Source organism: Dasypus novemcinctus, chromosome 10 (genome assembly GCF_030445035.2).
Source record: "Dasypus novemcinctus isolate mDasNov1 chromosome 10, mDasNov1.1.hap2, whole genome shotgun sequence".
Lineage (NCBI taxonomy): Eukaryota > Metazoa > Chordata > Mammalia > Cingulata > Dasypodidae > Dasypus > Dasypus novemcinctus.
The window spans coordinates 3,011,371-3,036,340 of record NC_080682.1 but is presented as its reverse complement, the minus strand read 5'-3'; the positions used below and the strand labels follow the sequence as shown (position 1 = coordinate 3,036,340).

The following is a 24,970-nucleotide window of genomic DNA, read 5'->3' as shown; positions in this document are numbered from 1 at the left end:
GGCTGACGCCCCAGTTGGGGGCTGAGTGGTGGCCAAGGAGGAAGGCATCTGCAGCCCCCTCTGGGTACCAGGATGGGCTTCCCGGAGGAGGAGGCAGCCTTGGAATAGGCTTCAGAGGATGCGTGATACTCAGAATAGTTCGTCCTTCTGTGGCAACCACTAAATCACAAAGCCCACGTGTTCAGAGCCCCAGCCCAGCTCAGCAGTGACCACCCAGCTCTCCACCTGACGTGCTGTTCCCACGCCCCTCCCTGCCCCGTGACACCCCCGCCCCCATGACCCCCTCCCCTGTCCCCTGTGACCCCCTCCCTGACGTATGACCCCCGTCCCATGTCCCCCTCCCCGCCCTGTGACCCCCTCCCTGCCCTGTGACCCCCACTCTGCCTCCCATGACCCTCCTCCCCTGCCCTGTGACCCCCCACCCTCCCCCATGACCCTCCTCTCCTGTCCCCCGTGACCCCCTCCCCGCCCCCACGACTGCTGGGCCTGGGTCAGGGCCCAGCTACCTTTGGGTCCAGGCACAGCCCAGGGAGGGGCCTCCAGGCCTGCACAAAAGCCAGGCAGGATCCGGGGTCCTGAGAGAAGGGAGCCGCTGGGGCCCACCTGTCGGGGGGGACGTGCTCACCCCAAGATTCCCGCACGCTCCTCGGAACCAGTCCCAGCCGGTTCTCCCCGGGAGCAGGACGCCAGGGCTGTAAGAGCTGGGGCGGGAAGCCGCCCTGCTAGAGCACCGCAGCTCAAGGGGCAGAGGGTAAAGACCCTGCCTCAGCCTCTCTAGCCCGTGTCCCCGCTCTCCCGCGACCCCAGACCCCTTTTCCAGCCGAGGGGCTTTTCTGAAGGGAAGGGCCTGTTAGTGACCACAGGCCATCAGGGCCCCCGCAGCTGTGAGCGCCTGGGCGCTGGGCGGTGCTGGGCAGCGGGCTCACCTGTGCCAGGAGGCAGGGAGGGGGGGCCAAGAGCCAGGAGGCTTGGAGCCGGCTGGGCTGCCCCCCTGCGCGGCTGCCCCCCCCCCCGTGCGCCTGCCCCCACTTCCCCGCTGCCCCAGGGGCTGTGCGCTGCTCGCTCACCTTGAGCCCCCGCCAGCTGGAGGACCCTCACAGCAAGCAGGACTGCCCGCCCTGCAAAGCCCCCCACCTCCCTGCCCCTTTCCTGGGTCTGCCCCGCAGGCAGTGCCCCCCTTTCTCCGAGTCTCTGGGTCAGGGGGGCTTCTCATGGTGCAGAGGGGGGGGTGGTCTAGCCCTGTGGAGGAGGCAGGGGCCCAGGAAGTGGATGGGGAGGGGGGCGAGGGGCTTCTGGATGGGGGGGACTAGGCTTTCCCAAGGGAAGCTCAGGGTTCCTCTGCAGCAGGCGGGGCTCCCCGGTGCCCTGGGGGTGCCCCGCGGGGTCTCCCCGGCATGCTGCGGGGCTCACCGGCGCCCCCACCCCCAGGCCGCTGCTGGCTGGACGCCCTGGAGCTGGCGCTGCGCTGCTCCAGCCTCCTGCGACTCGGTGCCTGCAAGCAGGACCGGGATGGGGACCCCGGGTCGTCGCCGGACGCGTCGCCCTCGGCGCTCTACGGGCTGCCCCCCTCGGCCGCCGGCGGCGCTGACCAGGACTTGTTCCCGTAAGCGGGCGGGGGTCCCACGGGGCAGGGGTCCCTGCCGGGTCGCGGCCCCACGGCGCCACCGCCCCCCCTTCCAGGCTGAACGGGTCCTCGCTGGAGAACGACGCGTTCTCGGACAAGTCGGAGCGGGAGCTGGCAGAGGAGTGGGACGAGGCGGCGGAGCGCGGCGGGGGCGCCCAGCCGGGGCCCGGGGGCTCGCGGAGGGGGACCACGTACGTGGGGCAGGCCCACGAGGAGCTCGGGGAGGTGAGCGGCGGGCCGGCGGGGGGCTCTGCAGCCCAGGCCCCTGGAGCTGCGTGGGAGCACGCGCCCCTCTCCCGTGCGCTCCCCACGCAGGGGGCACTGACGCAGCAGGCATGGCATGCGGGGGTCCTTGGGGGGCGACGGGTGGCCGGGAGAAAGAGACTTAGGATATGGGTAGACAGATAATAGAGACAGATGCATGGAGAGACACACATGTGACAGAGGAGGTGACTGATATGCAGACAAGTGACAGAGCAGGTAACTGAGAGGCAGGTGACAGACACACAGGTAGACTTATTCCAAGGAACAGATGACCCGCAGGCTGGAAAGGCGGGCAGCGTGTTTATGCCGCCGCCCCGAGGCAGGATTCCTTCTTCCCCAGAAAACCTGTCTTGGCTCTTAAAGCCCCGGCAGGTTGGAAGACCCCGGTCATGCAGGGCCAGCTCCTTGACTTAAAGTCACCTGGTGGTAGCTGCCCTCCCGGCAGCCCTGGGCGGGGGGTTGGTAATTGGGCCAAGTTGACCCGGGAAACAGAGGCGTCGTGCGGGGGGCGGGGCCTGCCTTGAGCGACAAGGGGGAGCCCCGCGGTCGCGAGGTTCTGGGCAGAGGGTCCCGCAAGCCCCCAGGGGAGAGCAGCCGCGGTGCCCTCCTGACCCCCACCTGCAGCCGAGAGCCAGGGGGAGGACACGGCCCACTGAGGGGGTCCGGTGGGACTCAGGCTCGGAGTGGGTGGCCCAGGGGAGGCATCAGGGAGTGGCTTTTGCCGCCCGCCCCCTTTCCCTGGGGTCCCGTCCATCTGAGACTCTGCTCTTTGCTGTGGGGTGGGAGCAGCACCCCCCTTCCCTGGAGGGCGCCCCTGGTCCATGCCTCCCCGGCACATAGTTGTCACCTGCCGTCAGGGTCAGATGTCCCAGGCAGTCCCCGCCGTGGGGCCCCCGCCTCGCCGGGCGGTCGCGGGGCCCAAATGGGCAAACGCCTTCCCACGCCCAGCAACCAGCGGGCAGGAGGGGGCTGCCCCGTGCCCGTCCCCCCCCCCCACAGGAACAGAAGCACACATAGCCCACAGGTGGGCTTCACTAGCCAGGGCCGGGGCCGGCCCCCGGAGCCCGAGAGCGCAGGGGCTCGGGCGGGCGGGCACGGAACCGGGGGGCGTGGCGGGCCGGGCGGGAGGTGGCGGGTCATCGCGGGCCTTGGCGGGCCCCCGGGGCGGCCCTCCCGTCACCGCCCCCGCGCCCGGCAGCTGGGCGAGTCCTCGCAGGTGGAGGCCGTGTCGGAGGAGAACAAGAGCCTGATCTGGGTGCTGCTGAGGCAGCTGCGGCCGGGCATGGACCTGTCGCGTGTGGCGCTGCCCACCTTCGTGCTGGAGCCCCGCTCCTTCCTCAACAAGCTCTCCGACTACTACTACCACGCGGACCTGCTGTCACAGTGAGCGCGGGCGGGGGCGCGGGGACCCCAGCCCCCCCTGTGCCCGCCCGCCCCACAGGGCTTCTGGGGAGCCCCTCCTGGAGGAGCTCGAAGCCCTGCCGGCCCTGTCCCTCCCAGAGCGGCCCCGGGAGGGGGCGGGGAGGGGTTCCCATGCTGAACCCCACAGGCAGCAGGCACCGGCTCGGTCAGGAAAGGGGCTGCGCCCTCTGCACTGGGGAGGAGGGGTTGGGGGAGGGTGGGACACCCAAGGGGGCTTCCTGGAGGCGGGGGCAGCTCAGGTCAGCGGCGCCTCCTGGCCAGCGCCGGAGCCGCCCCGGTGTGTTCGCCTGCCTCCCGGCAGGACACGCGGGCCGGGCGCGTCCTGGGCCGCAGGGCCCGTTTCCCCACGGTGGGGGCGCGGCAGGGCGCTCGGCTCAGAGCCCGCCCCTCGCAGGGCCGCGCTGGAGGAGGACGCCTACAGCCGCATGAAGCACGTCCTGCGCTGGTACCTGTCCGGCTTCTACAAGAAGCCCAAGGTAGGGGACCGTCCAGCGGCCGCAGGCGCCACCCCCGGGGCCCCGGGCCACCCTGACCCCATGCTGCGTGGGAGGGTCCTGCCAGGAGACGGGACCCCGACATCCCGTGGGCGGGGAGGGGCCCCCGTTCTCTGGACGTCCCCGCTGGACCCCTCAGCTGCTCCCGGTGAACAACCCCAGCTTGTGTCGAGACCCCAGGGCCCAGGGACGGCCCTGGAGGAGCGCAGGGCGCTGCAGGTGCAGCTCAGCGAGGCGGCCACGGGGGCCTCAGCCACGGGGGTCTCTTGGTGGGTGCCTGACAGCCACCCATTGGCAGACCTGTCCCCCCCGCGTACATGGCCCCCCCGGTTTCGGGGCGAGGCAGACCCTGAGGCCAGCGCAGCGAGTGCTGGAGACGCCAGGAGGTGGCAGGTCGGGGGTGGCGGGCAGGGGCCAGCTGTGCCCGCTCGGCTGCAGCCTGGGCTGAGGGGTGGGCGGAGCCACTGCAGGGGCGGGCAGAGCCCCTTCCGGGGGGGAGCGCAGAGCCCAGGGCAATGAGCCCGGCTCCTCAGGGCCGAGGGCGATGAGAGGTCGCAGGTGGAGTGGCGGCAGAGGTGGGCAGGGCAGAGGACTGGGTGAGGGGGTCGTTAGGCGCCGGGGCTCTGGGCGGGTGTGGGTTGCTCCACCCGTTTCTGTCTTTCAGTCGTTCAAGTCGTGACACCCGGGGGGGTGTGGCCTGGTCAGGGTCTCCCACCCCCGCTGAGCTGAGGCACTTGGGGGGGCCTCGTAACCTGCACCCCTGGAACGCAAACCATGGGCAGAGTGAGGGGGCGCCCTTCCCAGGTGCTGGGGCAGCAGAGCACCCCGCTGCAGCCCCGGCCACGCCACGCCCGGGCCCTGGGCACCCGGCGGCGTCTCAGACTCGGCTCTTGGCTCCCGGCCCGCAGGGCATCAAGAAGCCGTACAACCCCATCCTCGGGGAGACCTTCCGCTGCTGCTGGTTCCACCCCCAGACCGACAGCCACACCTTCTACATCGCGGAGCAGGTGCGCCTGCCGGGGGGACGCCAGGCCAAGCCCTGCCCCGGGTGCTGGGTGCTGGGCCGGACGCCGGGCTAAGCCGGGTGCTGGGCACTGAGCTGGACACTGGGCTAAGCCCAGCCCCGGGTGCTGGGTGCTGCGCCGGACACTGGGCTAAGCCGGGTGCTGGGCACTGGGCCAGACACCGGGCTAAGCCCTGCCCCAGGTACTGGGCACTGGGCTGGACAGCGGGCTAAGCCCTGCCCCGGGTGCTGGGTGCTGGGCCAGACGCCAGGCTAAGCCGGGTGCTGGGCACTGGGCTGGACACCGGGCTAAGCCCTGCCCCGGGTGCTGGGTGCTGCGCCGGACACCGGGCTAAGCCGGGTGCTGGGCACTGGGCCAGACACCGGGCTAAGCCCTGCCCCAGGTACTGGGCACTGGGCTGGACAGCGGGCTAAGCCCTGCCCCGGGTGCTGGGTGCTGGGCCGGACACCGGGCTAAGCCGGGTGCTGGGCGCTGAGCTGGACACTGGGCTAAGCCCTGCCTGGGTGCTGGGCGCTGGGCTGGGCACTAGCCTGAGCCCTGTCCTGGGCATGGGGCTGGGTTCTGGACTGGACACAGGCCTGGGTGCCGGGCTGGGCACCAGCCTCTCCCCTGGCTCTGTGGAGGGCAGGGCCCTGGCTCTGGGCAGAGGGGGCCTGGCCCCAAGCTCACATGTCCTGGCCCCATCCCCTGCCTGTCCCCTGCCCGTCCCCGGCCGCTGCCAGCGGGTTCCCCCAGAAGCTGGGCACACAGGTGGTTGCAGCCAGGGCTCCGAGGCTGTGGCAGCAGGACACCTTTCCTCGGGTGGAGAGGCAGCTCCTGTTTCCCGAGGGGACACTGGGGTCACGCGGAATTCCAGCCCACTCAGGCCCGGCCCTGGGCGTCGCGAACGAGAGCTGGAAGCCCCCGCCGGGCAGCGGGGCTCTCGCCGCCCAGGGCTGCCGCTGGGGCCTGAGGAGCTGCCTTGGCCCTCAGGTCTCCCACCACCCGCCGGTGTCCGCCTTCCACGTCAGCAACCGGAAGGACGGCTTCTGCGTCCGAGGCAGCGTCACGGCCAAGTCCAGGTTCTACGGTGAGTGGCGCCCAGGGCAGGGCCGGGGCCTGGAACCGGCGTGGCCGCCCTCGGGTCCCTCCCCGCCCCTCGCAGTCGGGAGCCAGCGGGCGGTGAGGGGACCCCGACCTGGAGTCAGGCAAGGCAGGTGCAGCGCCCGCCCCCGCCCCACCTTACCCCTGCCAGGTGCCGCCAGGTGGCAGCTGTTGGCAGGGGGAGCCGTGAAGCTAAAAAGGCCACCTCCTAAAAAGGCACAGTGGGGGCGGCACCGTCCAGCGGGGCAGCCCCTGGCCCCGCGTGGCTAGCTGAGGTCACTGTGGCCGAATGACCTTTAAATCCAGCTCTTGGGTTGCACGGGCTGCGCCGCGTGTCCTCTGTAGCCACGTGGGGCTGGGGCTCCGTTTTGGCCGCTCGGATAAGACGTTTCCATCGGCACAGAGGGTTCTGCCGGACGCCCTGCTCCGGCGCCTGTTTTGCCCATTTCCCATAGGTGCCCCCTCTTCGTCCTCTTCACCTGCGGACAGGTGTGCACCAGGTCTGCCGGGGAGGGTAGCAGGCGGCATCTGCCCGCCGTCGGGTTCCGCACACCCCTTCCACCCCTGTGCTCCCGTCGCGGGCGGCGGCTGCGCCTCTCAGCTCAGACTGGGGCTGACCCGCCTCTACGGGGGTAGAAATCAGAGCAGGGACGAGGGTTCGTCTGGACAGGTCCCACGGACTCATCCCAGAACCGGGTTGAGTGAGTGAAACAGAACTCCAGCACATGCCAGGATCCACAACTGCTCAGGACACTCAGCGTGGCCAAAGCGGCTTGCCCACCGTCACACAGCGAGGGGCACTTTTTGGAAGAGAGCGCGGGCCCTGCGGTGGGAGCGAGGGGCTCCGGGCCCTGCGGGTCGGTCCTGCTCACTGGTCCCTCCGTTCCTTTGCTGTGCAGGAAACTCGCTGTCGGCCCTGCTGGACGGCAAGGCCACTCTCAGCTTCCTGACGCGCGCCGAGGAGTACACCCTCACGATGCCCTACGCCCACTGTCGGGGTGAGCGGCTCGGGGCGGGGTCTGGGTGGGAGAGCCCGGCGTGTGTTTGTCAGGAGGTGTCTTTTACTCTCACTCTTTTGTTTGCTGTTTGCGTAATACATCTGGAAATAACACATGTACGGACAGCAAGGCACGGCGAACCTATGAGAATTAGGATCTGGGGAAAGTGGGAAAAAAAAAAGCCCTTTTCTTTTAAATGGAAACTGCAACCAAAATAAGCTGATATCCCTAGGAGCATTTGTAAGATCCTTTCCACGATTTTTTTTTCAAAGATTTATTTATTTCTCTCCCCTTCCCCTCACCCCACCCCGTTTGTCTGTTCTCTGTGTCTATTTGCTGTGTCTTCTTTGTCCACTTCTGTTGTTGCCAGCGGCACGGGAATCTGTGTTTCTTTTTGTTGCGTCATCTTGTTGTGTCAGCTCTCCATGTGTGCGGCGCCATTCCTGGGCAGGCTGCACTGTCTTCCGCGCAGGGCAGCTCTCCTTACGGGGCGCACTCCTTGTGTGTGGGGCTCCCCTACATGGGGACACCCCTGCATGGCAGGGCACTCCTTGTGCGCATCAGCACTGCGCGTGGGCCAGCTCCACACAGGTCAAGGAAGCCCGGGGTTTGAACCGCGGACCTCCCATGTGGTAGGTGGACACCCTAACCACTGGGCCAAGTCCGCTGCCCTCCACGATTTTTATTTTACTAGAGAGCCTCAGTTGCTGCTAGGCTCCTCGTAGTCAAAACTGAAGGAAGGGGGTTCCTGGGACAGGCCCCCATTTGTTAAACGTTCTCCCCTACCCCTCGCCTCCATCCCTTTGCTCCAAACACGTGAATCGTGCCTCAGACATCGTTCTCCCAGAGCCACAGCCCGTCTTTCCTCTCCACGCCAGCGCTGCAGGTGTTCTGGGAACAGCAAATCATCTGTATCAAGCTGCGCATCTACGCGGAGCTTATCAGACAGTGGCTGAGAGGGGAAAAAATGTTTTGTTAAATCATGAACTCAGTCCACTTGGTATATTTCAAAAGGTGCAACACTTCATTTATCAGTAAAAGACAGAAATTAACTTTAAAAAAAAACTCAGCAGGGAAGCGGCTGTGGCTAAATCACCTGGGCTCCCGTCTGCCATATGGGAGGCCCTGGGTTCACGTCCTGGGGCCTCCTTGGTGACGGAAGGGTCGCCCACATGCTGCGGAGAGCTGACAGCCCGTGCCATGGAGCGCCGCCAGCCCACAGGTGCCGTGGAGAGCTGACTCAGCAAGGTGACACAACAAAAAGGGAGACAAGCAGAAACTCAAGAAGAGCGTGTAGCGAATGGACACAGAGAGTAGACAGCAAGCGAGCTGCAAAGAGGGGGAGTAAATAAAAGTAAATACACAGAAGAACTCACAGCGAATCGACACAGAGCAGACAGCATGCAAAAAGCCACAAGGGGGGGGATAAAAAAAAAAAACCTCAGCAAATGGCAAAGGTCACAGTCACATATCTGGGGCATCCCAGAAAAGAGGAGGGGCACACCGCCCCCCTCCCCCCCAGCAAGAAATGAAAACTATTTCATGAGTTTCATCAAATACTGGCCCTGCCCAAGGGTGGCAGAAAAAGGCACTTACAAAAAGGAGTATGTTATTAAGTGAGACATTTACTCTACTCCTTCCCGAAACACGAGGTAGGGACATTGCCCACCACCAGTTAAGGAATCTAAAAACAAGACTAAATAAAAACAAACCCCTGTAAATTGCCCCCTCCCCAACAACGGGGAAATCATCGCTGAGCTGTCCCCGGTGGCTCTCCAGACTGGAACCAGGGAGCAGCTTCCACAATTTTTTCAAATGAGTCCTTTTAAAAGATTGACGTTCTGTAAATAAAATAAGCACCGATCACTTTTCTGAAAACACACAATTACTCAAAATTAACTAACATTGGGAGGGGGGAGGAGGGCGTATACCAGTGATTGGGGTCAGCGCAAGGCATTCATCTGACCACAAAGCGAATTTTACTTTTTAACCAGCAGTTAGGTTTATTTTTGTTGTTTTGTTTTTATAAAGGGTATTTATTCGGGGTAGGAGCTTACAGTTACCAGGCCATAAAGCATAACTTACTTCCCTCCCCAAAGTCTGTTTCCACGTGTTGGAGCAAGGTGGCTGCCGACGTCTGCGAGGGCTCAGGCTTCCTGGGTTCCTCTCTCCCCAGGGCTCATTTCTCTCTGGGCTCAGCTCCTCTGTTTTCCCCACAAGGTCAGCTGTGGACTCTGAGGCTCTCTAGGCTTTGCCTCACTCCACAAGGTCAGCTGTAGCCTACAAGGTGAACGGCTCTGTCTCTCTCCCTGGGGCTCCAGCTTCAGCATCAAGCTCCAACATCAAAAACCGTTAACTCGTCTTTTGCCTTTTATCTGGCCCTACTGGCACAAGACAGTTACATAATTACTTAATCAAGTACACCTATGAGTCCAGTATGGTCTACTATGCCCAGAGGAAAAGATCAGTTTACAAACATAATCCAATGTATCTCTTTGGAATTCATCAATATCAAACTGCTACAGCCTTGTTGTATAATTCTTTTACTGTGCTGTTGGATTCGGTTTTCTTTTTTTGTTGTTGAGGATTTTGTATCTATGCCAATAAGGGACGTTGGTCTGTAATTTTCTTGTGTCTTTGTCTGGGTTTGTTATGAGGATGAGTTTGGCCTCAGAATAACTTAAACAGTGTTCATTCCTCTTCTAAGTTTTGGAAGTGTTTGAGCAGGATTGTTATTCTTTTACAATGTTAGGTAAAATCCTCCTGTGAAGCCATCTGGTCCTACGCTTCTTCTTCTTTATTTTCTTTTAAATGTTACATTCAAAAACATAAGAAGTCCCCATACACCCCCCACTCCCCTCACCCCACTCCTCCCACATCAACAACCTCCTCCATCACCGTGGCACATTCACTGCCCCTGGTGAATACATCTTGGAGCACTGCTGCACCACATGGTTAGTGGTCTACACTGTAGTCTACACTCTCCCCCAGTCCACCCACTGGGCCGTGGCAGGACATACAATGTCCAGCATCTGTCCCTGCAGCACCACCCAGGACACTCCAAATCCTGAAAATGCCCCCACATCAGATCTCTTCTTCCCTTTCCCTACCCTCAGCAGCTACCGTGGCCACTTTCTCCACATCAGTGCTACAATTTCTTCCATTACTTATCACAGTAGTTCCCCAGCAGAACACCAGTAAGTCCACTCTAATTCATATTCTATTCCTCCATCCTGTGGACCCTGGGATGGTTATGTCCAGTCCCCCTCTACATCAAAGAAGAGGCTTAGATTCCACATGGATGATACATGCAATTCTCCTGCTTGCAGTTGTAAGCACTCTTAGCTCCCTGGTGTGGTGGTTGACCTTCGTCACCTCCCTGTTAGCTGGCCAGGGTAAGTCCAATAAACCAGAGGGTAGGAGTTGCAAGTCTTCTGAGATTCAGGGCCTGGCTATCACATGGACAGTCTAGAGATTCAGGTCTCTTGAGTATGTACCAACCCCAATGCTAACCACAGGTCCAGTAAAAGTAACAGAAGAGGCATGTGTAGACACGTCATATCTGAGTCCAACTCCATCACACTCAGGACCACAAACTCCAAAGTAGGGCCAACTGACATGGCACTGAACTCTAGAGTCATCTGCCATGACCATAGAACCTGTAGGTCTCTGAGAAGAACCACTACCTAGGTTTCTATCTACTTTGGTTGTCTCTGGTAACCTACTGACCTCCTGGCTCTTTTTTGGAGTCTCATAGCCATAAAAACTCATTTGTCCTTTCCATTTCCCCACTTTATCCAAAGTCAAAAAGCAGTTTTTAACACCTGATATATCATGTAGGCTGAGATATTCTGCTGGTCTAAGTTGATCTTTTTATTCAAGGTATTTTTCTTTACATCATCAGCTGGTGCTTGATAGTAATCCCTTGGTACCAGGGAGGCTCATCCCCAGGAGTCATGCCCCACGCTGGAGGGAAAGTAATGCATTTACGTGCTGAGTTTGGCCTAGAGAGTGGCCACATTTGAGCAACATGGATGTTTTCAGGAGGTAACACTTAGGTACCCTGCAGCTCTAGGTCTAGTTCATATTTCAGGCACAGAGGCTCATAATCATAGCCATCAGTATCAAGGGCTCATTGTTGGACCATCCGTCTTCAATGGTCTTTGCCATTGCACTTGGGGGATTGTTGTTGTTCCACTGGGGAATGTGATAGAGGTCCCCTCGCTAGGAACTCAGCACTCCCTCAGTTGTCATTTTTACCTGAAACCACCATGAAAATATCCAAACATTTTTATGTACCCTGTATACATGCCCTGGAGAACTCCGTCCCAACCATGTGTCCCCTATCAATAACACCCCACACCAGTGTTCTTCCCCTGCCATTGTTGAACCGCTCTGTAGTCCAAAACTTCTTTGATGTGATGTGGGGGCATTTTCGGGGGTTGGGTAGTGCTGCAGGGACAGTTACCGGACATTGTTTGTCCTCCCATGGCCCACTGCGTGGACTGGGGGAGAGTGTGGGCTATGGTGTGAACCATTGACCATGAGGTGCAGCGGTGCTCAGAGATGTATTCACCAAATGCAATGAATGTCTCATGATGATGGAGGAGGTTGTTGTTTTGGGGGGAGGAGTGGAGTGAGGGGGTGGAGGGTATATGGGGACAAAAAAAGTCCTGTGAAAGTAAAAAAAAAAAAAAAAAAGAAGCCTAATATATTGCCAGGTTCCATTAATAGTAAAATGGAGTATAGTGATGAGTTTAAACGTTAGATATAGAATACATACTAATTTAGAAAAATTAAATAAAAGAAAAATAAACTGGGGTATCAAAAAATGAAAAAATGAAAAAGCTTTGTTTTTGTCATTTTGCCTTTCATCACTGCTATCGGTGTTGCTCTGTATGTACAGTGGCAAGGCAATTTCTTCCATTTCTTCCTCAGCATCTACATCTTTTTTTTTTTCTAATTATTAAGTTTGTCTTCACATAAGTTTTAGATCACAGTAATTCACCTATACAATATATGATACTCCCACATATCCAACATCAAACCCTTTGTCCCTTCCCAAACAATGATCTTTTTACATGTTCATATTGTATTTGCTGCAGCTGATGTACAGATAATGAAACAATAGCTTTCAAACATGGTTCCATTTGTGTTTACATTATGGTTTATATTTTAGACTACACAATTTTCTAAATTTTTAGTTACATTATAGTTTACATTTTAATCTATAGAATTTTATACATTTTTGGTGTAATTTAACATGACCTATAGCCATCATGGCATTATCTTGTGGAACTCTTCCATTGCCCCATAGTTAACACTGATTCATCTACTCAACACCTCTTCCCCCTCCCCTCAGGGCCCACCATGACAATCAATCTTCATTACTTGAAGGACTATATTCAGAGATACTTGCAACAATAATGAGGGTTTGACATAATCAACTGCCCTAACCCATTGGGAGCCACCACTTCTCTCCAGAGATACAATTCCCTCTGTTTGAGAACATCAGGCCTCCCCAGGATGTGAGTACACCTTCACTCTCATTGTATGGGTCTCCACCCAATGATATAACCCACCTATGAGAAAATGAGCACTCACACACTCCCTAGAAGCCTGCCCTGTGTCAGAAGCCCCCCTTAAGCATCTTAAACAGGTAACCTTCCATATTATATTATCTAAAGAGTTTTCTCTACATTACAATTTCAACCACATACCTGACAGTCTCCTATGTTCAACTGTTCCCCCGCAACCTCCCCCCAATTTCTTCAACCATCTGACCCATCCTCCCATCCCTGGCCCCCCTCAAGCTCACAAAGCCCCACCCAAAGTTTTCCTTATGCCCCCATTTTATCCCTTCCCTGTGCAAATACCTCCCGCTTATCATAGATTTCACTCATGTAGGTGTTAGCTCGCAACATTCCTCTATCCCCCAACTTCCTCTAAGCCTATCATCCAGTCTCTAGCTCTCTGAGGCAGCTTGGTTTACTTTTTTCAATCAGAGAGATCATATAGTATTTGTCCGTCAATGCCTGGGTTGCTTCACTCAACATAAGATTCTCAAGGTTCATCCACGTTATCACATGTGTTTGTACTGTATTTGTTCTTACAGCTGAAGAGTATGCCACTGTATGCATATACCACATTTTACTTATCCATTCATCTGTTGATGGGCATTTGGGTTGATTCCAACTTCTGGCAATAGTGAACAATGCTGCTATGAACATTGGTGTGCATATATTGATTTGTGTCCTTGTTTTCAGTTCTACTGGGTATATACCCAGCAGTGGAATTGCTGGGTCATATGGCAAATCTACAGCTAGTTTTTTAAGAAACTGCCAAACTGTTCTCCAGAATGGCTGGATCCTTCTGCATTCCCATCAGCAGTGGATGAGTGTTCCCATTCCTCCACAATCTCTCCAGCACTTGTAGTCTTCTGATTTTTTAATAGCTGCCAGTCGTAGGGGAGTAAGATGGTATCTCATTGGTGTTTTGATTTGCATTTCCCTAATAGCTAGGGATTTTGAGCATTTTTTTCATGTGTTTTTTAGCCATTTCTTTGTCTTTGGAGAAGTGTCTGTTCAAATCCTTTTCCCTTTTTAAAAATGGGCTGTATGTCTTTTTACTTTCAAAATATAGGCGTTCTTTATATATGCAGGATATAATTCTCCTAGCAGATATATGGTTACCAAATATTTTCTCCCAATGTGTAGGCTCTCTTTTCACTTTCTTGACAAACTCCTTTGAGGTGCAGAAGGCTTTACTTTTGAGGAAGTCCCATTTATCTATTTGTTCTTTAGCTGCTCATGCTTTTGGTGTGAAGTTCATGAAGCCGTTTCCTATTACAAAGTCCTGTAGATGCTTCCCTACATTGCTTTCCAAGGTCTTTATGGTCTTGGCTCTTGTATTTAGGTCTTTGATACATCTTGAGTTAATTTTTGTATAAGGTGTGAGATGGTAATCCTCTTTCATTCTTTTACATATGGATATCCAGTTCTCCAGGCACCATTTGTTGAATAGGCCATTCTCTCCCAGTTGAGAGGGTTTGGTGACCTTGTCAAATACCATATGGCTGTATATATGAGGGTCTATATTAGAACTCTTAATTCGGTTCCATTGGGCAGTGTGTCTACCCTTGTGCCAATACCATGCCATTTTCACTACTGTAGCTTTGTAGTTTGTTTTGAAGTCAGGTAGTGATTTCTCCAATTTCATTTTTCTTTTCAATATGTCTTTGGCCTCTTTCCTTTCCAAATAAATTTCATAGTTAGCTTCCCTAGTTCATTAAAGAATGCTGTGTTGATTTTTACTGGGATTGCATTGAATCTGTAGATCAGTTTTGGTAGGATAGACATCTTAATAATATTTAGTCTTCCTATCCATGAACAGGGAATATTCTTCCATTTATTTAGGTCTTCTTTGATTTTCTTGAACAGTGTTATATAGTTTTCTGTGTATGAGTCTTTTACAACTTTAGTTAAATTTATTCCTATGTAATTGATTTTTTTATTGACTATTGTAAATGGTATTTGTTTCTTGATTTCCTCCTCAGATTGCTCATTATTGGTGTACAGAAATTCTACTGATTTTTGCACATTGCTCTTGTAACTTGAAACTTTTCTGAACTCATATAAGTTCTAGAAGCTTTGATGTAGACTTCTCAGGGTTTTCTATGTGTAGGATCATATCATCTGCAAGTAGTGAAATTTTGACTTCTTCCTTTCCAATCTGTATGCCTTTTGTGTCTGGGTCTTGCCTCAGTGCTTAAGCAAGTACTTCAAAGACTATGTTAACTAGGAGGAGTGATAGTGGGCATCTTCGTCTTGTTCCTGATCTTAGAGGGAAGGATTTTAGGATTTCACCATTGTAAATGATGTTCGCTGTGGGTTTTTCATATATACTCTTTATCATGTTCATAAAGTTTCCTTCTATTCTGATCTTTTACAGTGTTTTTATCAAGAAAGGGTGCTGTATTTTGTCAAATGCTTTTTCTTCATCTATAGATATGATCATGTGGTTTTTTTCCTTCAATCTGTTTATATGGTGTATTACATTAATTGATTTTCTTATGTTGAACCATCCTTGCATACCAGGAATGAATTCCACTTGGTCATGGTGTATAATTTATTTAATGTGTTGTTGAATACAATTAGCAAGTATTTTGTTGAGGATTTTCACATGTAGGTTCATTAGAGAGATTGGTCTGTAATTTTCCTTTCTTGTGGTGTCTTTGTTTGGCTTTGGTACTAGAGTAATATTGGCATCATAGAATGAGTTAGGCAATGTTCCTTCTGTTTTGATTTTTTGGAAGAGTTTAAGCAAGACTGGTGTTAGTTCTTTCCACAATATTTGGTAGAATTCACCTGTGAAGCCATCTGGCCCAGGGCTCTTCTTAGTTGGGAGGTTGTTTTTGTTTTTTGTTTTTTCCAAATTCTACTCAATTTATTCATTTTTCAAAAAATATTACATTCAAAAAATATGAGGTCCCCATTCACCCCCACCGCCCCCACCCTACCACTCCCCCCACAGTAACACTCTCCCCCATCATCATGACACATCCATTGCATCTGGTGAGTACACCTCTGGGCATTGCTGCACCCCATGTCCCGTGTTCCACACCATAGCCCACACTCTCCCACATTCCATCCAGTGGGCCATGGGAGGACATACAATGTCCGGCAATTGTCCCTGGAGCACCACCCAGGACAACTCCAAGTCCCGAAAATGCCTCCACATCTCATCTCTTCCTCCCATTCCCCGCACCCAGCAGCCACCATGGCCACTTTTTCCACACCAATGCCACATTTTCTCAATTATTAACCACAATAGTTCATGAATAGAATATCATTAAGTCCACTCTAATCCTTACTGTATTCCTCCTTCCTGTGGACCTTGGCTTGGTTGTGTCCATTCCACATCTATGTCAAGAGGGGGCTTAGATTCCACATGGATACTGGATGCTTTCAGTTGTAGGCACTCTAGGCTCCATGGTGTGGTGGTTGACATTCTTCAACTCCATGTTAGCTGAGTGGGGTAAGTCCAATAAATCAGAGTGTAGGAGTTGAAGTCTGTTGAGGCGCAGGGCCTGGCTCTCATATTGTCAGTCCAGAGATTCAAATCCCCTAGATATATCTTAAACCCCAGCACCAACTACAATTCCAGTAAAGTAGCATGAAAGACTTGTGAAAAGAGATCACATCTGAGTCCAGCTCCATCTTGCAGAAACACCAGCTCCAAAGAAGGGCCAACTGACGTGGCAGTGAAAGTTGGGAGGTTTTTAATGACTGATTCTATCTCTTTACTTGTGATTGACTTATTGAGATCATCAATTTCTTCTTTTGTCAATGTAGGTTGCTTATATGTTTCTAGGAATTTGTCCATTTCCTCTAAATCGTCCTTGTTGGAATATAGTTTTCAAAGTATCCTCTTATGATAGTCTTTATTTCTGTGGGGCAGTGGTGATATCTCCTTTCTCATTTCTTATTTTGTGTTTTTGCATCTTCTCTCTTTTTTTCTTTGTTAGTCTAGCTAAGGGTTTGTCAATTTTATTGATCTTCTCAAAGAACCAGCTCTTGGTTTTGTTTATCTTTTCAAGTGCTTTCTCATCTTCTATTTCATTTAGTTCTGCTCTTTGTTATTTCTTTCTTTCTTCTTCCTTTGGGGTTAGTTTGGTTTTTTGTTTTTTTTTTTTAGTAATTCCTCCAAGTGTGCAGTTAGTTCTTCAATTTTTTCTCTTTCTTCTTTTTTGATGTATGAACTTATGGCTATAAATTTCCCTCTCAGTACTGCTTTTGCTGCATCCCATAAGTTTGGATATGTTGTGTTATGATTTTAATTAGTTTCAAGGTAGTTATTAATTTCTTTTCAGATTTCCTCCTTGACCCACTGTTTTTCGTAGTGTGTGTTGTGTAACTTCCAAATCTTAGTGCCAAATCTGGGTCTCTGGCCCTTGCAGATTTCCAGCTTCACTCCACTGTGGTCAGACATATTATTTTGTATGATTTCGATCTTTCTGAATTCATTGAGCCTTTCTTTGTGATCTAACATATGGTCTATCTTGGGGAACGATCCATGTGCACTTGAGAAAAATGTATATCCTGCTGTATTTGGGTATAATGATCTGTATATGTCTATTAGATCCAGCTCCTCTAATATACTGTTCAAAGTTTTTGTTTCTTTATTGATTCTCTTCTGAGATGTTCTGTCCAAAGTTGATAGTGGTGTATTAAAGTCTCCCACTATAATTGTAGAGGCATCTATTCTTTCACTTAGTTTTTCCAGTGTTTGCCTCACATATTTGGAGGCGCCCTTGTTAAGAGCATAAATATTTATGATTGTTCATTCTTCTTGAAAGATTATCCCTTTCACTAATATGTCATATCCTTCTTTGTCTCTCACAATTGTTTTGCATTTAAAGTCTACTTTGTCTGATATTAATATAGCTACTCCTGCCCTTTTTTGGTTATTGTTTGCTTATAAGATTGTTTTCCTGCCATTCACTTTCAACCTCCTTGAATCCCTGGGTCTAAGATGTGTTTCTTGTAGACAGCATATGGATGGGTTGTATTTCCTTATTGAACCTTCCAATCTGAGTCTCTTGACAGGTGAGTTTAATCCATTGACATTCAGTGTTATTACTTTTTAAAAATTACTTATATTAGACATATTTTCTTTGGATTTGTGTTTATCATATTTTGTTTGATTTTCTTTTTCTGTTTTTGTCTTTTTAGTTGCTCTTACACTCTCCTCCAACTCTGTCTCTACTGTATTTTTCTTTCTTCCTGCAGAACTTCTTTTAGTATTTCTTGAAAGATAGGATTATTGTTGGCATACTTTCTTAGTTTCAATTTATCTGTGAATAGTTTGAACTCTCCATCATTTCTGAATGTTAACTTTGCTGGATAGAGTATTCTTGGTTGGAAATTTTTTCCTTTTAGTACCTTGACTATGTCATACCACTGCCTTCTTGCCTCCATGGTTTCAGATGAGAAATCAGCACTTAATCTTATGGAGCCTCCTTTGTATGTGATGGTTCTCTTTTCTCTTGCTGCTTTTAGTATTTTCTCTTTGTCTTGAGCATTGGATAATTTGACAAGTATATGTCCTGGGGTAGACCTGTTGGGATTTATGCTGTTTAGGGTGTGTTGTACTTACTGAACATGTACATGCATCTCCCTCAATAGGTTTGGGAAGTTTTCAGCCATTATTTCCTCCAACACCCCTTCTGTCCCCTTTCCCTTTTCTTCTCCTTCTGGGATGCCTATAATGCGTATGTTTGTGCATTTTGCATTGTCATTCAGGTCCCTAAGTCCCTGCTGGATTTTATCTTTTTTCTTTTTTTTTTTTTAAGATTTATTTATTTATTACTCTCCCCTTCCCCCCTGCCCCAGTTGTCTGTTCTCTGTGTCTATTCACTGCGTCATCTTCTTTGTCCGCTTCTGTTGTTATCAGCGGCACAGGAACCTGTGTTTCTTTTTGTTTGTCATCTTGTTGTGTTCAGTTCTAATGTCTGTTTGATTTCAGATGTACTGTCTTCCACATCACTAATTCTTTCCTCTGCCTTTTCGAATCTGCTGTTATTTGCTGAGAGTGTATTTTTTATTTCTTGACTTGTGCTGTTCATGACCATCATATCTGTTATCCCTTTGTGTATGATCGCAATTTCTTCTTTATTCTCTCCAAGTGTTTTCTTCATATTCTTTTTTGTCCTTATTTTTTTAATGTTACATTAAAAAATATGATGTCCCCATATATCCCCCACCTCCTCACCCCACTCCTCCCTCATAACAACAATCTCCTCCATCATCATGAGACATTCATTGCATTTGGTGAATACATCTCTGAACACCGCTACACCTCATGATCAATGGTCCACATCATAGCCCACACTCTCCCACATTCCACCCAGTGGGCCATGGGAGGATATACAATGTCCATTAACTCTCCCTGCAGCACCACCCAGAACAACTCCGAGTCCTGAAAACGCCCTCACATCTCATCTCTTCCTCCCACTCCCTACCCCCAGCAGCCATCATGGCCACTTTCTCCACAACAATGCAACATTTCCTTCGATTACTAACCACAATAGTTCATGAATAGAATATCAGTAAGTCCACTCTAATCCATTCTTTATTCCTCCATCCTGTGGACCTTAGAATGGTTGTGTCCACTCCACATCTATATCAAGAGGGGGCTTAGATTCCACATGGATGCTGGATGCAATTCTCCTGCTTTCAGTTGTGGGCACTCTTGGCTCCCTGGTGTGGTGGTTGACCTTCTTCACCTCCATGTTAGCTGAGTGGGGTAAGCCCAATAAACCAGAGTGTAGGAGTTGCAAGTCTGTTGAGGCTCAGGGCCTGGCTATCACATGGTCAGTCCAAAGATTCAGGTCCCCTGGGTATACATTAAACCCCAGCACCAACTACAGTTCCGGTAAAAGTAACAGGAGAGACTTGTGGACAAAGATCACATCTGAGTCCAGCTCCATCACACAGAAACACAAACTCCAAAGTAGGGCCAACTGACATGGCACTGAACTCCATCTGCCATGACCATAGAACATGTAGGTCTCTGTAGCCCTCAGAAGAACCAATATCTGGGGTTATATCTACTTTATCTGTTTCTGAGGCTCTGCTCAGGTGTGCATAAGGGCAACCCCTCTGATAACCTCCTGGCTCTTTTTGGACACTCATAGCCATATAAACTCATTTGTCCATTCCATTTCCCCCTTTTATTCAGGTCAAAAAGCATTTTTAACTCCTGGTATTATATGTAGACTGAGATATTCTGCTGTTCCGAGTTGACCCTCTTATTCAAGGTCATTTTCTAGTTACATCTTCAGCTGGTACTTGGTAGTAATCCCTCAGTGCCAGGGAGGTTTATCCCCAGGAGTCATGTCCCACACTGGGGGGAAGGCAATGCATTTACATGCTGAGTTTGGCTTCAAGACTGGCCACATTTGAGCAACACGGAGGCTCTCAGGAGGTAACTCTTAGGCACCCTGCAGCTCTAGGCCTTGTTCTTATTTCAGGTGCACAGGCTCACAAGCATAGTCATTAGTATCAAGGGCTCATTGTTGGACCTTCCTTCTTTTTTGGTCTTTGCCATTGCACTTGGGGGATTGTTGCTGTTCCTTTAGGGACTGTGATAGAGCTCCCATGGCTAGGAACTCAGCACTCCCTCAGTTGTTGTTTTTAATTGTATCCACTACGAAAATATCCATTTTTATGTACCCTATATATATGCCCTGGAGAACTCCCTGCCACCCATGTGTCACCTATCAATAACATCCCACACCAGTATTCCACTGCTGCCATTGTTGAACCTCTCTGTGATCCAAAACTTTCTGAAAAGTGAAGCCCAATATATTGCCAGGTTCCATTAATAGTAAAACAGAATATAGTAATGAGTTTAAAGGTTAGATATAGAATATATATTAATTTAGAAAAATTAAGGTAAAAGTAAATTGGGGTATCAATTTAAAAATGCAAAAGCTTTATTTTTGATATTTTGCCTTCATCACTGCAATAAGTGTTGCCATGTATGCAAATTGGCTAGGCAACTACTTCCGTCTTTTCCTCAGTGTCTACATCCTTTCTTTTTCTTTTTTTCCCCCTAATTATTAAGCTTATCGTCACAAAAGTTTTAGATGACAGTAATTCATATATACAGTATTCAGTACTCCCACCTATCCAACATAAAACCCTTTTCCCTTCCACAGCAATAATCATTTTACATATTCATACTATATTTACTGAAACTGATGTACAGATATTGAGACAATAGCTTTCAAACAAGGTAACATTTATGTTTACATTGTGGTTTATATTTTAGACTATACAATTTTCTAAATTTTTAGTTATCTTATGTTTTACATTACGATTTACATTTTAGCCTGTCATCAGCCCCTATATATTTTTGGTGTAATGTAACATGTCTTATATCCATCCTTGCGTACTCTTGTGGAACACTTCTATTGCCCACACAGTTACATTGGTTCCATCTATTCAATACCTCTTTCCCCCTCCCCTTAGGGCCCACAGTGACAGTCAATCTTCATTGCTTGAAGGGCCATGTTCAGAGATACTTGCAAGAGTGTTGAGGGCTTGACATGCTCAACTGCCTTAATGCACTGGGAGCCACCATTTCTCTTGAGAGATACAATTCCCTCTATTTGAGAACATCAGTGCTCTCCAGGATGTTGATATACCTTCACTCTCATTATATGGGTCTCTATCCAATGACATAACCCACTATGGCAAAATGAACACTCACACTTCCTAGGAGCCTGTCCTGCGTCGGTTTATCCCCTTTGAGTATCTTAAACAGGTAACCTTCCTAATTATATTCTTGAGAAAGTTTTCTCAGCATTATACTCTCAACCAAATACCCAACAATCTCCTGTGTTCGTATGTTGCCCCACCCTCCCCCCAATTTCTTGGGCAATATTACCCATCCTCCCATCCCTAGCCCCCCTCAAGCCCACAAAACCCCACCCGAAAGTATGCCCTGTGCCCCCATTTTATCCCTTCCTTGTACAAATACTTACCTCCAGCTTATTATAGATTTCACCCATGTAGGTGTGAGCTTACATCCTTCCTCTACCCCCTTTTCCTTTAAGCCTATCATCCAGTCTCTAGCTCTGTGAGGCAGCTTGGTTTACTTATTTCATATCATTGAGGTCATGTAGTATTTGTCCTTCAGTGCCTGGGTTGCTTCACTCAACATAAGGTTCTCAAGATTCATCCATGTTATCATGTGTGTTTGTAGTATATTTGCTCTTAAAGGTGAGTAGTATTCCACTGTATGCATATACCGTATTTTATTTATCCATTCATGCATTGATGGACATTTGGGTTGATTCCAACTTTTGGCAATAGTGAACAATGCTGCTATGAACATTGGTGTGCATATATCAGTTTGTGTCCTTGTTTTCAGTTCTACTGGGTATATACCCAGCAGTGGAATTGCTGGGTCATATGGTAAATCTATGGCTAGTTTTTTGAGAAACCGCCAAACTGTCCTCCAGAATGGCTGGATCCTTCCGCATTCCCACCAGCAGTGGATGAGTATTCCCATTCCTCTACATCTTCTCCAGCATTTGTAGTCTTCTGTTTTTTTCAGCTGCCAATCTTATGGGAGTAAGATGGTATCTCATTGTAGTTTTGATTTGCATTTCCCTGATAGCTAGAGATTTGGAGCATTTTTTTCATGTCCTTTTTAGCCCTTTGTATTTCTTCTTTGGAGAAGTGTCTGTTTAAATCTTTTTCCCATTTTTTAAATGGGTTGTTTGTCTTTTTATTTTCAAGATATAGGGGTTCTTTATATATGCAGCTTATAATTCTCCTATCAGATATATGGTTACCAAATATTTTCTCCCCTTGTGTAGGCTCTCTTTTCACTTTCTTGACAAACTCCTTTGAGGTGCAGAAGGCTTTAATTTTGAGGAAGTCCCATTTATCTATTTGTTCTTTTGCTGCTCCTGCTTTTGGTGTGAAGTTCATGAATCCGTTTCCTATTACAAGGTCTTGTAAATGCTTCTCTACACCACTTTCCAAAGTCTTTATGGTCTTGGCTCTTATATTTAGGTCTTTGATCCATCTTGAGTTGATTTTTGTATAAGATGTGAGATGGTAATCCTCTCTCATTCTTTTACATATGGATATCCATTTCTCCAGGCACCATTTGTTGAATAGGCCATTCTTTCCCAGTTCAGACAGTTTGGTGGCTTTATCAAATGTTATCTGACTACATATATGAGTATCTGTATCAGAACTCTCAATTCAGTTCCATTGGTCTGTGTGTCTCTCTTTCTGCCAGTACCATGCTGTTTTCACTACTGTAGCTTTGTAGTATGTTTTGAAGTCAGGCAGTGTGATAACTCCAATTTTGTTTTTCTCTTTCAATATGTCTTTGGCTATTCAGGGCCTCTTTCCTTTCCAAATAAATTTCACAGCTAGTTTTTCTAGTTCAATAAAGAATGCTGTGTTGATTTTTATTGGGATTGCATTTAATGTGTAGATCAGTTTTGGTAGGATAGATATCTTAATAATATTTAGTCTTCCTATCTAGGAATAGGGAATATCCTTCCATTTATTTAGGTCTTCTTTGATTTCCTTCTTTGATTGTGTAGTTCTCTGTGTATAAGTTTTTTACATCTTTAGTTAAATTTATTTCTAGGTATTTGCTTTTTTTATTGACTATTGTAAATGGTATTTTGAGGGACAAAACGGGGTCCCTGTTATGGGACGAGTGGGGTCCCGTTGTGGAACGAGCGGGGTCCCTGTTAAGGGATGAGTGGGGTCCCGTTGTGGGACAAGAGGGGTCCCTGGCGTGGGGAAGAAAGCCTCGTACGGCCGCTGAGGCTTCCCTCGGGGGCTCCGAAGGCGTGGAGGGCGCACGACCCAGGAAGGAGTCGCGGAGACAGGCTGATGGCACAAGTCTGGTTTATTGCGGAAGGGGATACAGCTTTATAGGGTTAGGGACTGCGTGGAGGGATTTGATAGGTGCGGGCGGGTACTGCTTCCTGATAGGTGAATGTAAGCGGTTGCTAGGCAGAGGGCAGGCGGAGAGGTTAGGAATGGGGAAGGGGAAGTGAGAGCCGACCAGGTGCTAGGCTAGGCGGGAGATAGCGGGAGGCGACCGTTATTGATGTATCTTGCCCGGGTAGGCTGAGGGCGCTTCGCCCGTACCAGGCTGAGGGCGTGGTCGCCCGTTCCAGCCACCCTGAACTGCGGCTTCAGGCTGTGCGCACGCCTGCTGCCGGGCCGGCTTAGCAACGGTGGCTTGCACTCCCACAGTATTTGTTTCTTGATATCCTCCTGAGCTTGCTCATTATTGGTGTACAGAAATGCTACTGAAATTTGCGCATTGACCTTATAACCTGCGACTTTACTAAACTCATTTATGAGTTCTAGAAGCTTTGTTGTAGACCTCTCAGGGTTTTCTATGTATAGGATCATGTCATCTGCAAATAATGAAATTTTGACTTCTTCCTTTCCAATCTGAATGCCTTTTATATCTGGTTCTTGCCTCAGTGCTCGAGCAAGTACTTCTAAGACAGTGTTAAATAGAAGAGGTGATAGTGGGCATCCTTGTCTTGTTCCTGATCTTAGAGGGAAGGATTTTAGGATTTCACCATTGTAAATGATATTGGCTGTGGGTTTTTCATATATACTCTATATCATGTTCAGAAAATTTCCTTGTATTCTGATCTTTTGCACTATTTTTATCGAGAAATGTGCTGTATTTTGTCGAATGCTTTTTCTGCATCTATAGATATAATCGTGATTTTTTTCCTTCAATCAGTTTATATGGTGTATTACATTGACTGATTATGTTGAACCATCCTTGCATACCTGGAATGAATTCCACTTAGTCATGGTGTATAATTCGTTTGATGTGTTGTTGAATATGGTTACCTAGTATTTTGTTGAGGATTTTTGTGCCTAAGTTCATTAGAGAAATTGGTTTGTAATTTTCCTTTCTTGTGGTGTCTTTGTTTGGCTTTGGTACTAGGGTAATGTTGGCATCATAGAATGAATTAGGCAATGTTCCTTCTGTTTCGATTTTTTGGAAGAGTTTCAGCAGGATCGCTGTTAGTTCTTTCTGGAATGTTTTGTAGAATTCACCTGTGAAGCCGTCTGGCCCAGGGCTCTTCTTAGTTGGGAGGTTTTTAATAACTGATTCCATCTCTTTACTTGTGATTGATTTGTTGAGATCATCAATTTCTTCTTTCATCAATATAGGCGCTTATGTGTTTCTAAGAATTTGTCCATTTCCTCTGAATCGTCATTTTTGTTGGAATATAGTTTTTCAAAGGATTCTCTTTTGATAGTCTATTTCTGTGGGATCAGTGGTGCTATCTCATTTCTCATTTCTTATTTTGTAGATTTGTCTCTTCTTTTTTTCTTTGTTTGGTCTAGCTAAAGATTTGTCAGTTTTATTGATCTTCTCAAAAGAACCAGCTCTCGGTTTTGTTTATCTTTTCAAGTGCTTTCTTATTTTATATTTCATTTAGTTCTACTCTTATCTTTGTTCTTTCTTTCTTTCTTCTTC

At 49.6% G+C, this 24,970-nt stretch overlaps 1 protein-coding gene across 2 annotated transcripts in view; it reads left to right on the top strand.

The window, feature by feature from the left end:
• Positions 1-24,970, top strand: part of OSBPL5 (oxysterol binding protein like 5) — a 70,144-nt gene that overhangs the window by 29,879 nt on the left and 15,295 nt on the right. For both annotated transcript variants that reach the window (XM_058304991.2, XM_058304990.2), the window contains exons 8-14: positions 1,429-1,603; positions 1,681-1,849; positions 3,087-3,271; positions 3,705-3,786; positions 4,713-4,811; positions 5,802-5,898; positions 6,812-6,910. In XM_058304991.2, coding sequence (XP_058160974.1) covers positions 1,429-1,603; positions 1,681-1,849; positions 3,087-3,271; positions 3,705-3,786; positions 4,713-4,811; positions 5,802-5,898; positions 6,812-6,910 — 906 coding nt within the window. The remainder of the gene's footprint in view (positions 1-1,428; positions 1,604-1,680; positions 1,850-3,086; positions 3,272-3,704; positions 3,787-4,712; positions 4,812-5,801; positions 5,899-6,811; positions 6,911-24,970) is intronic.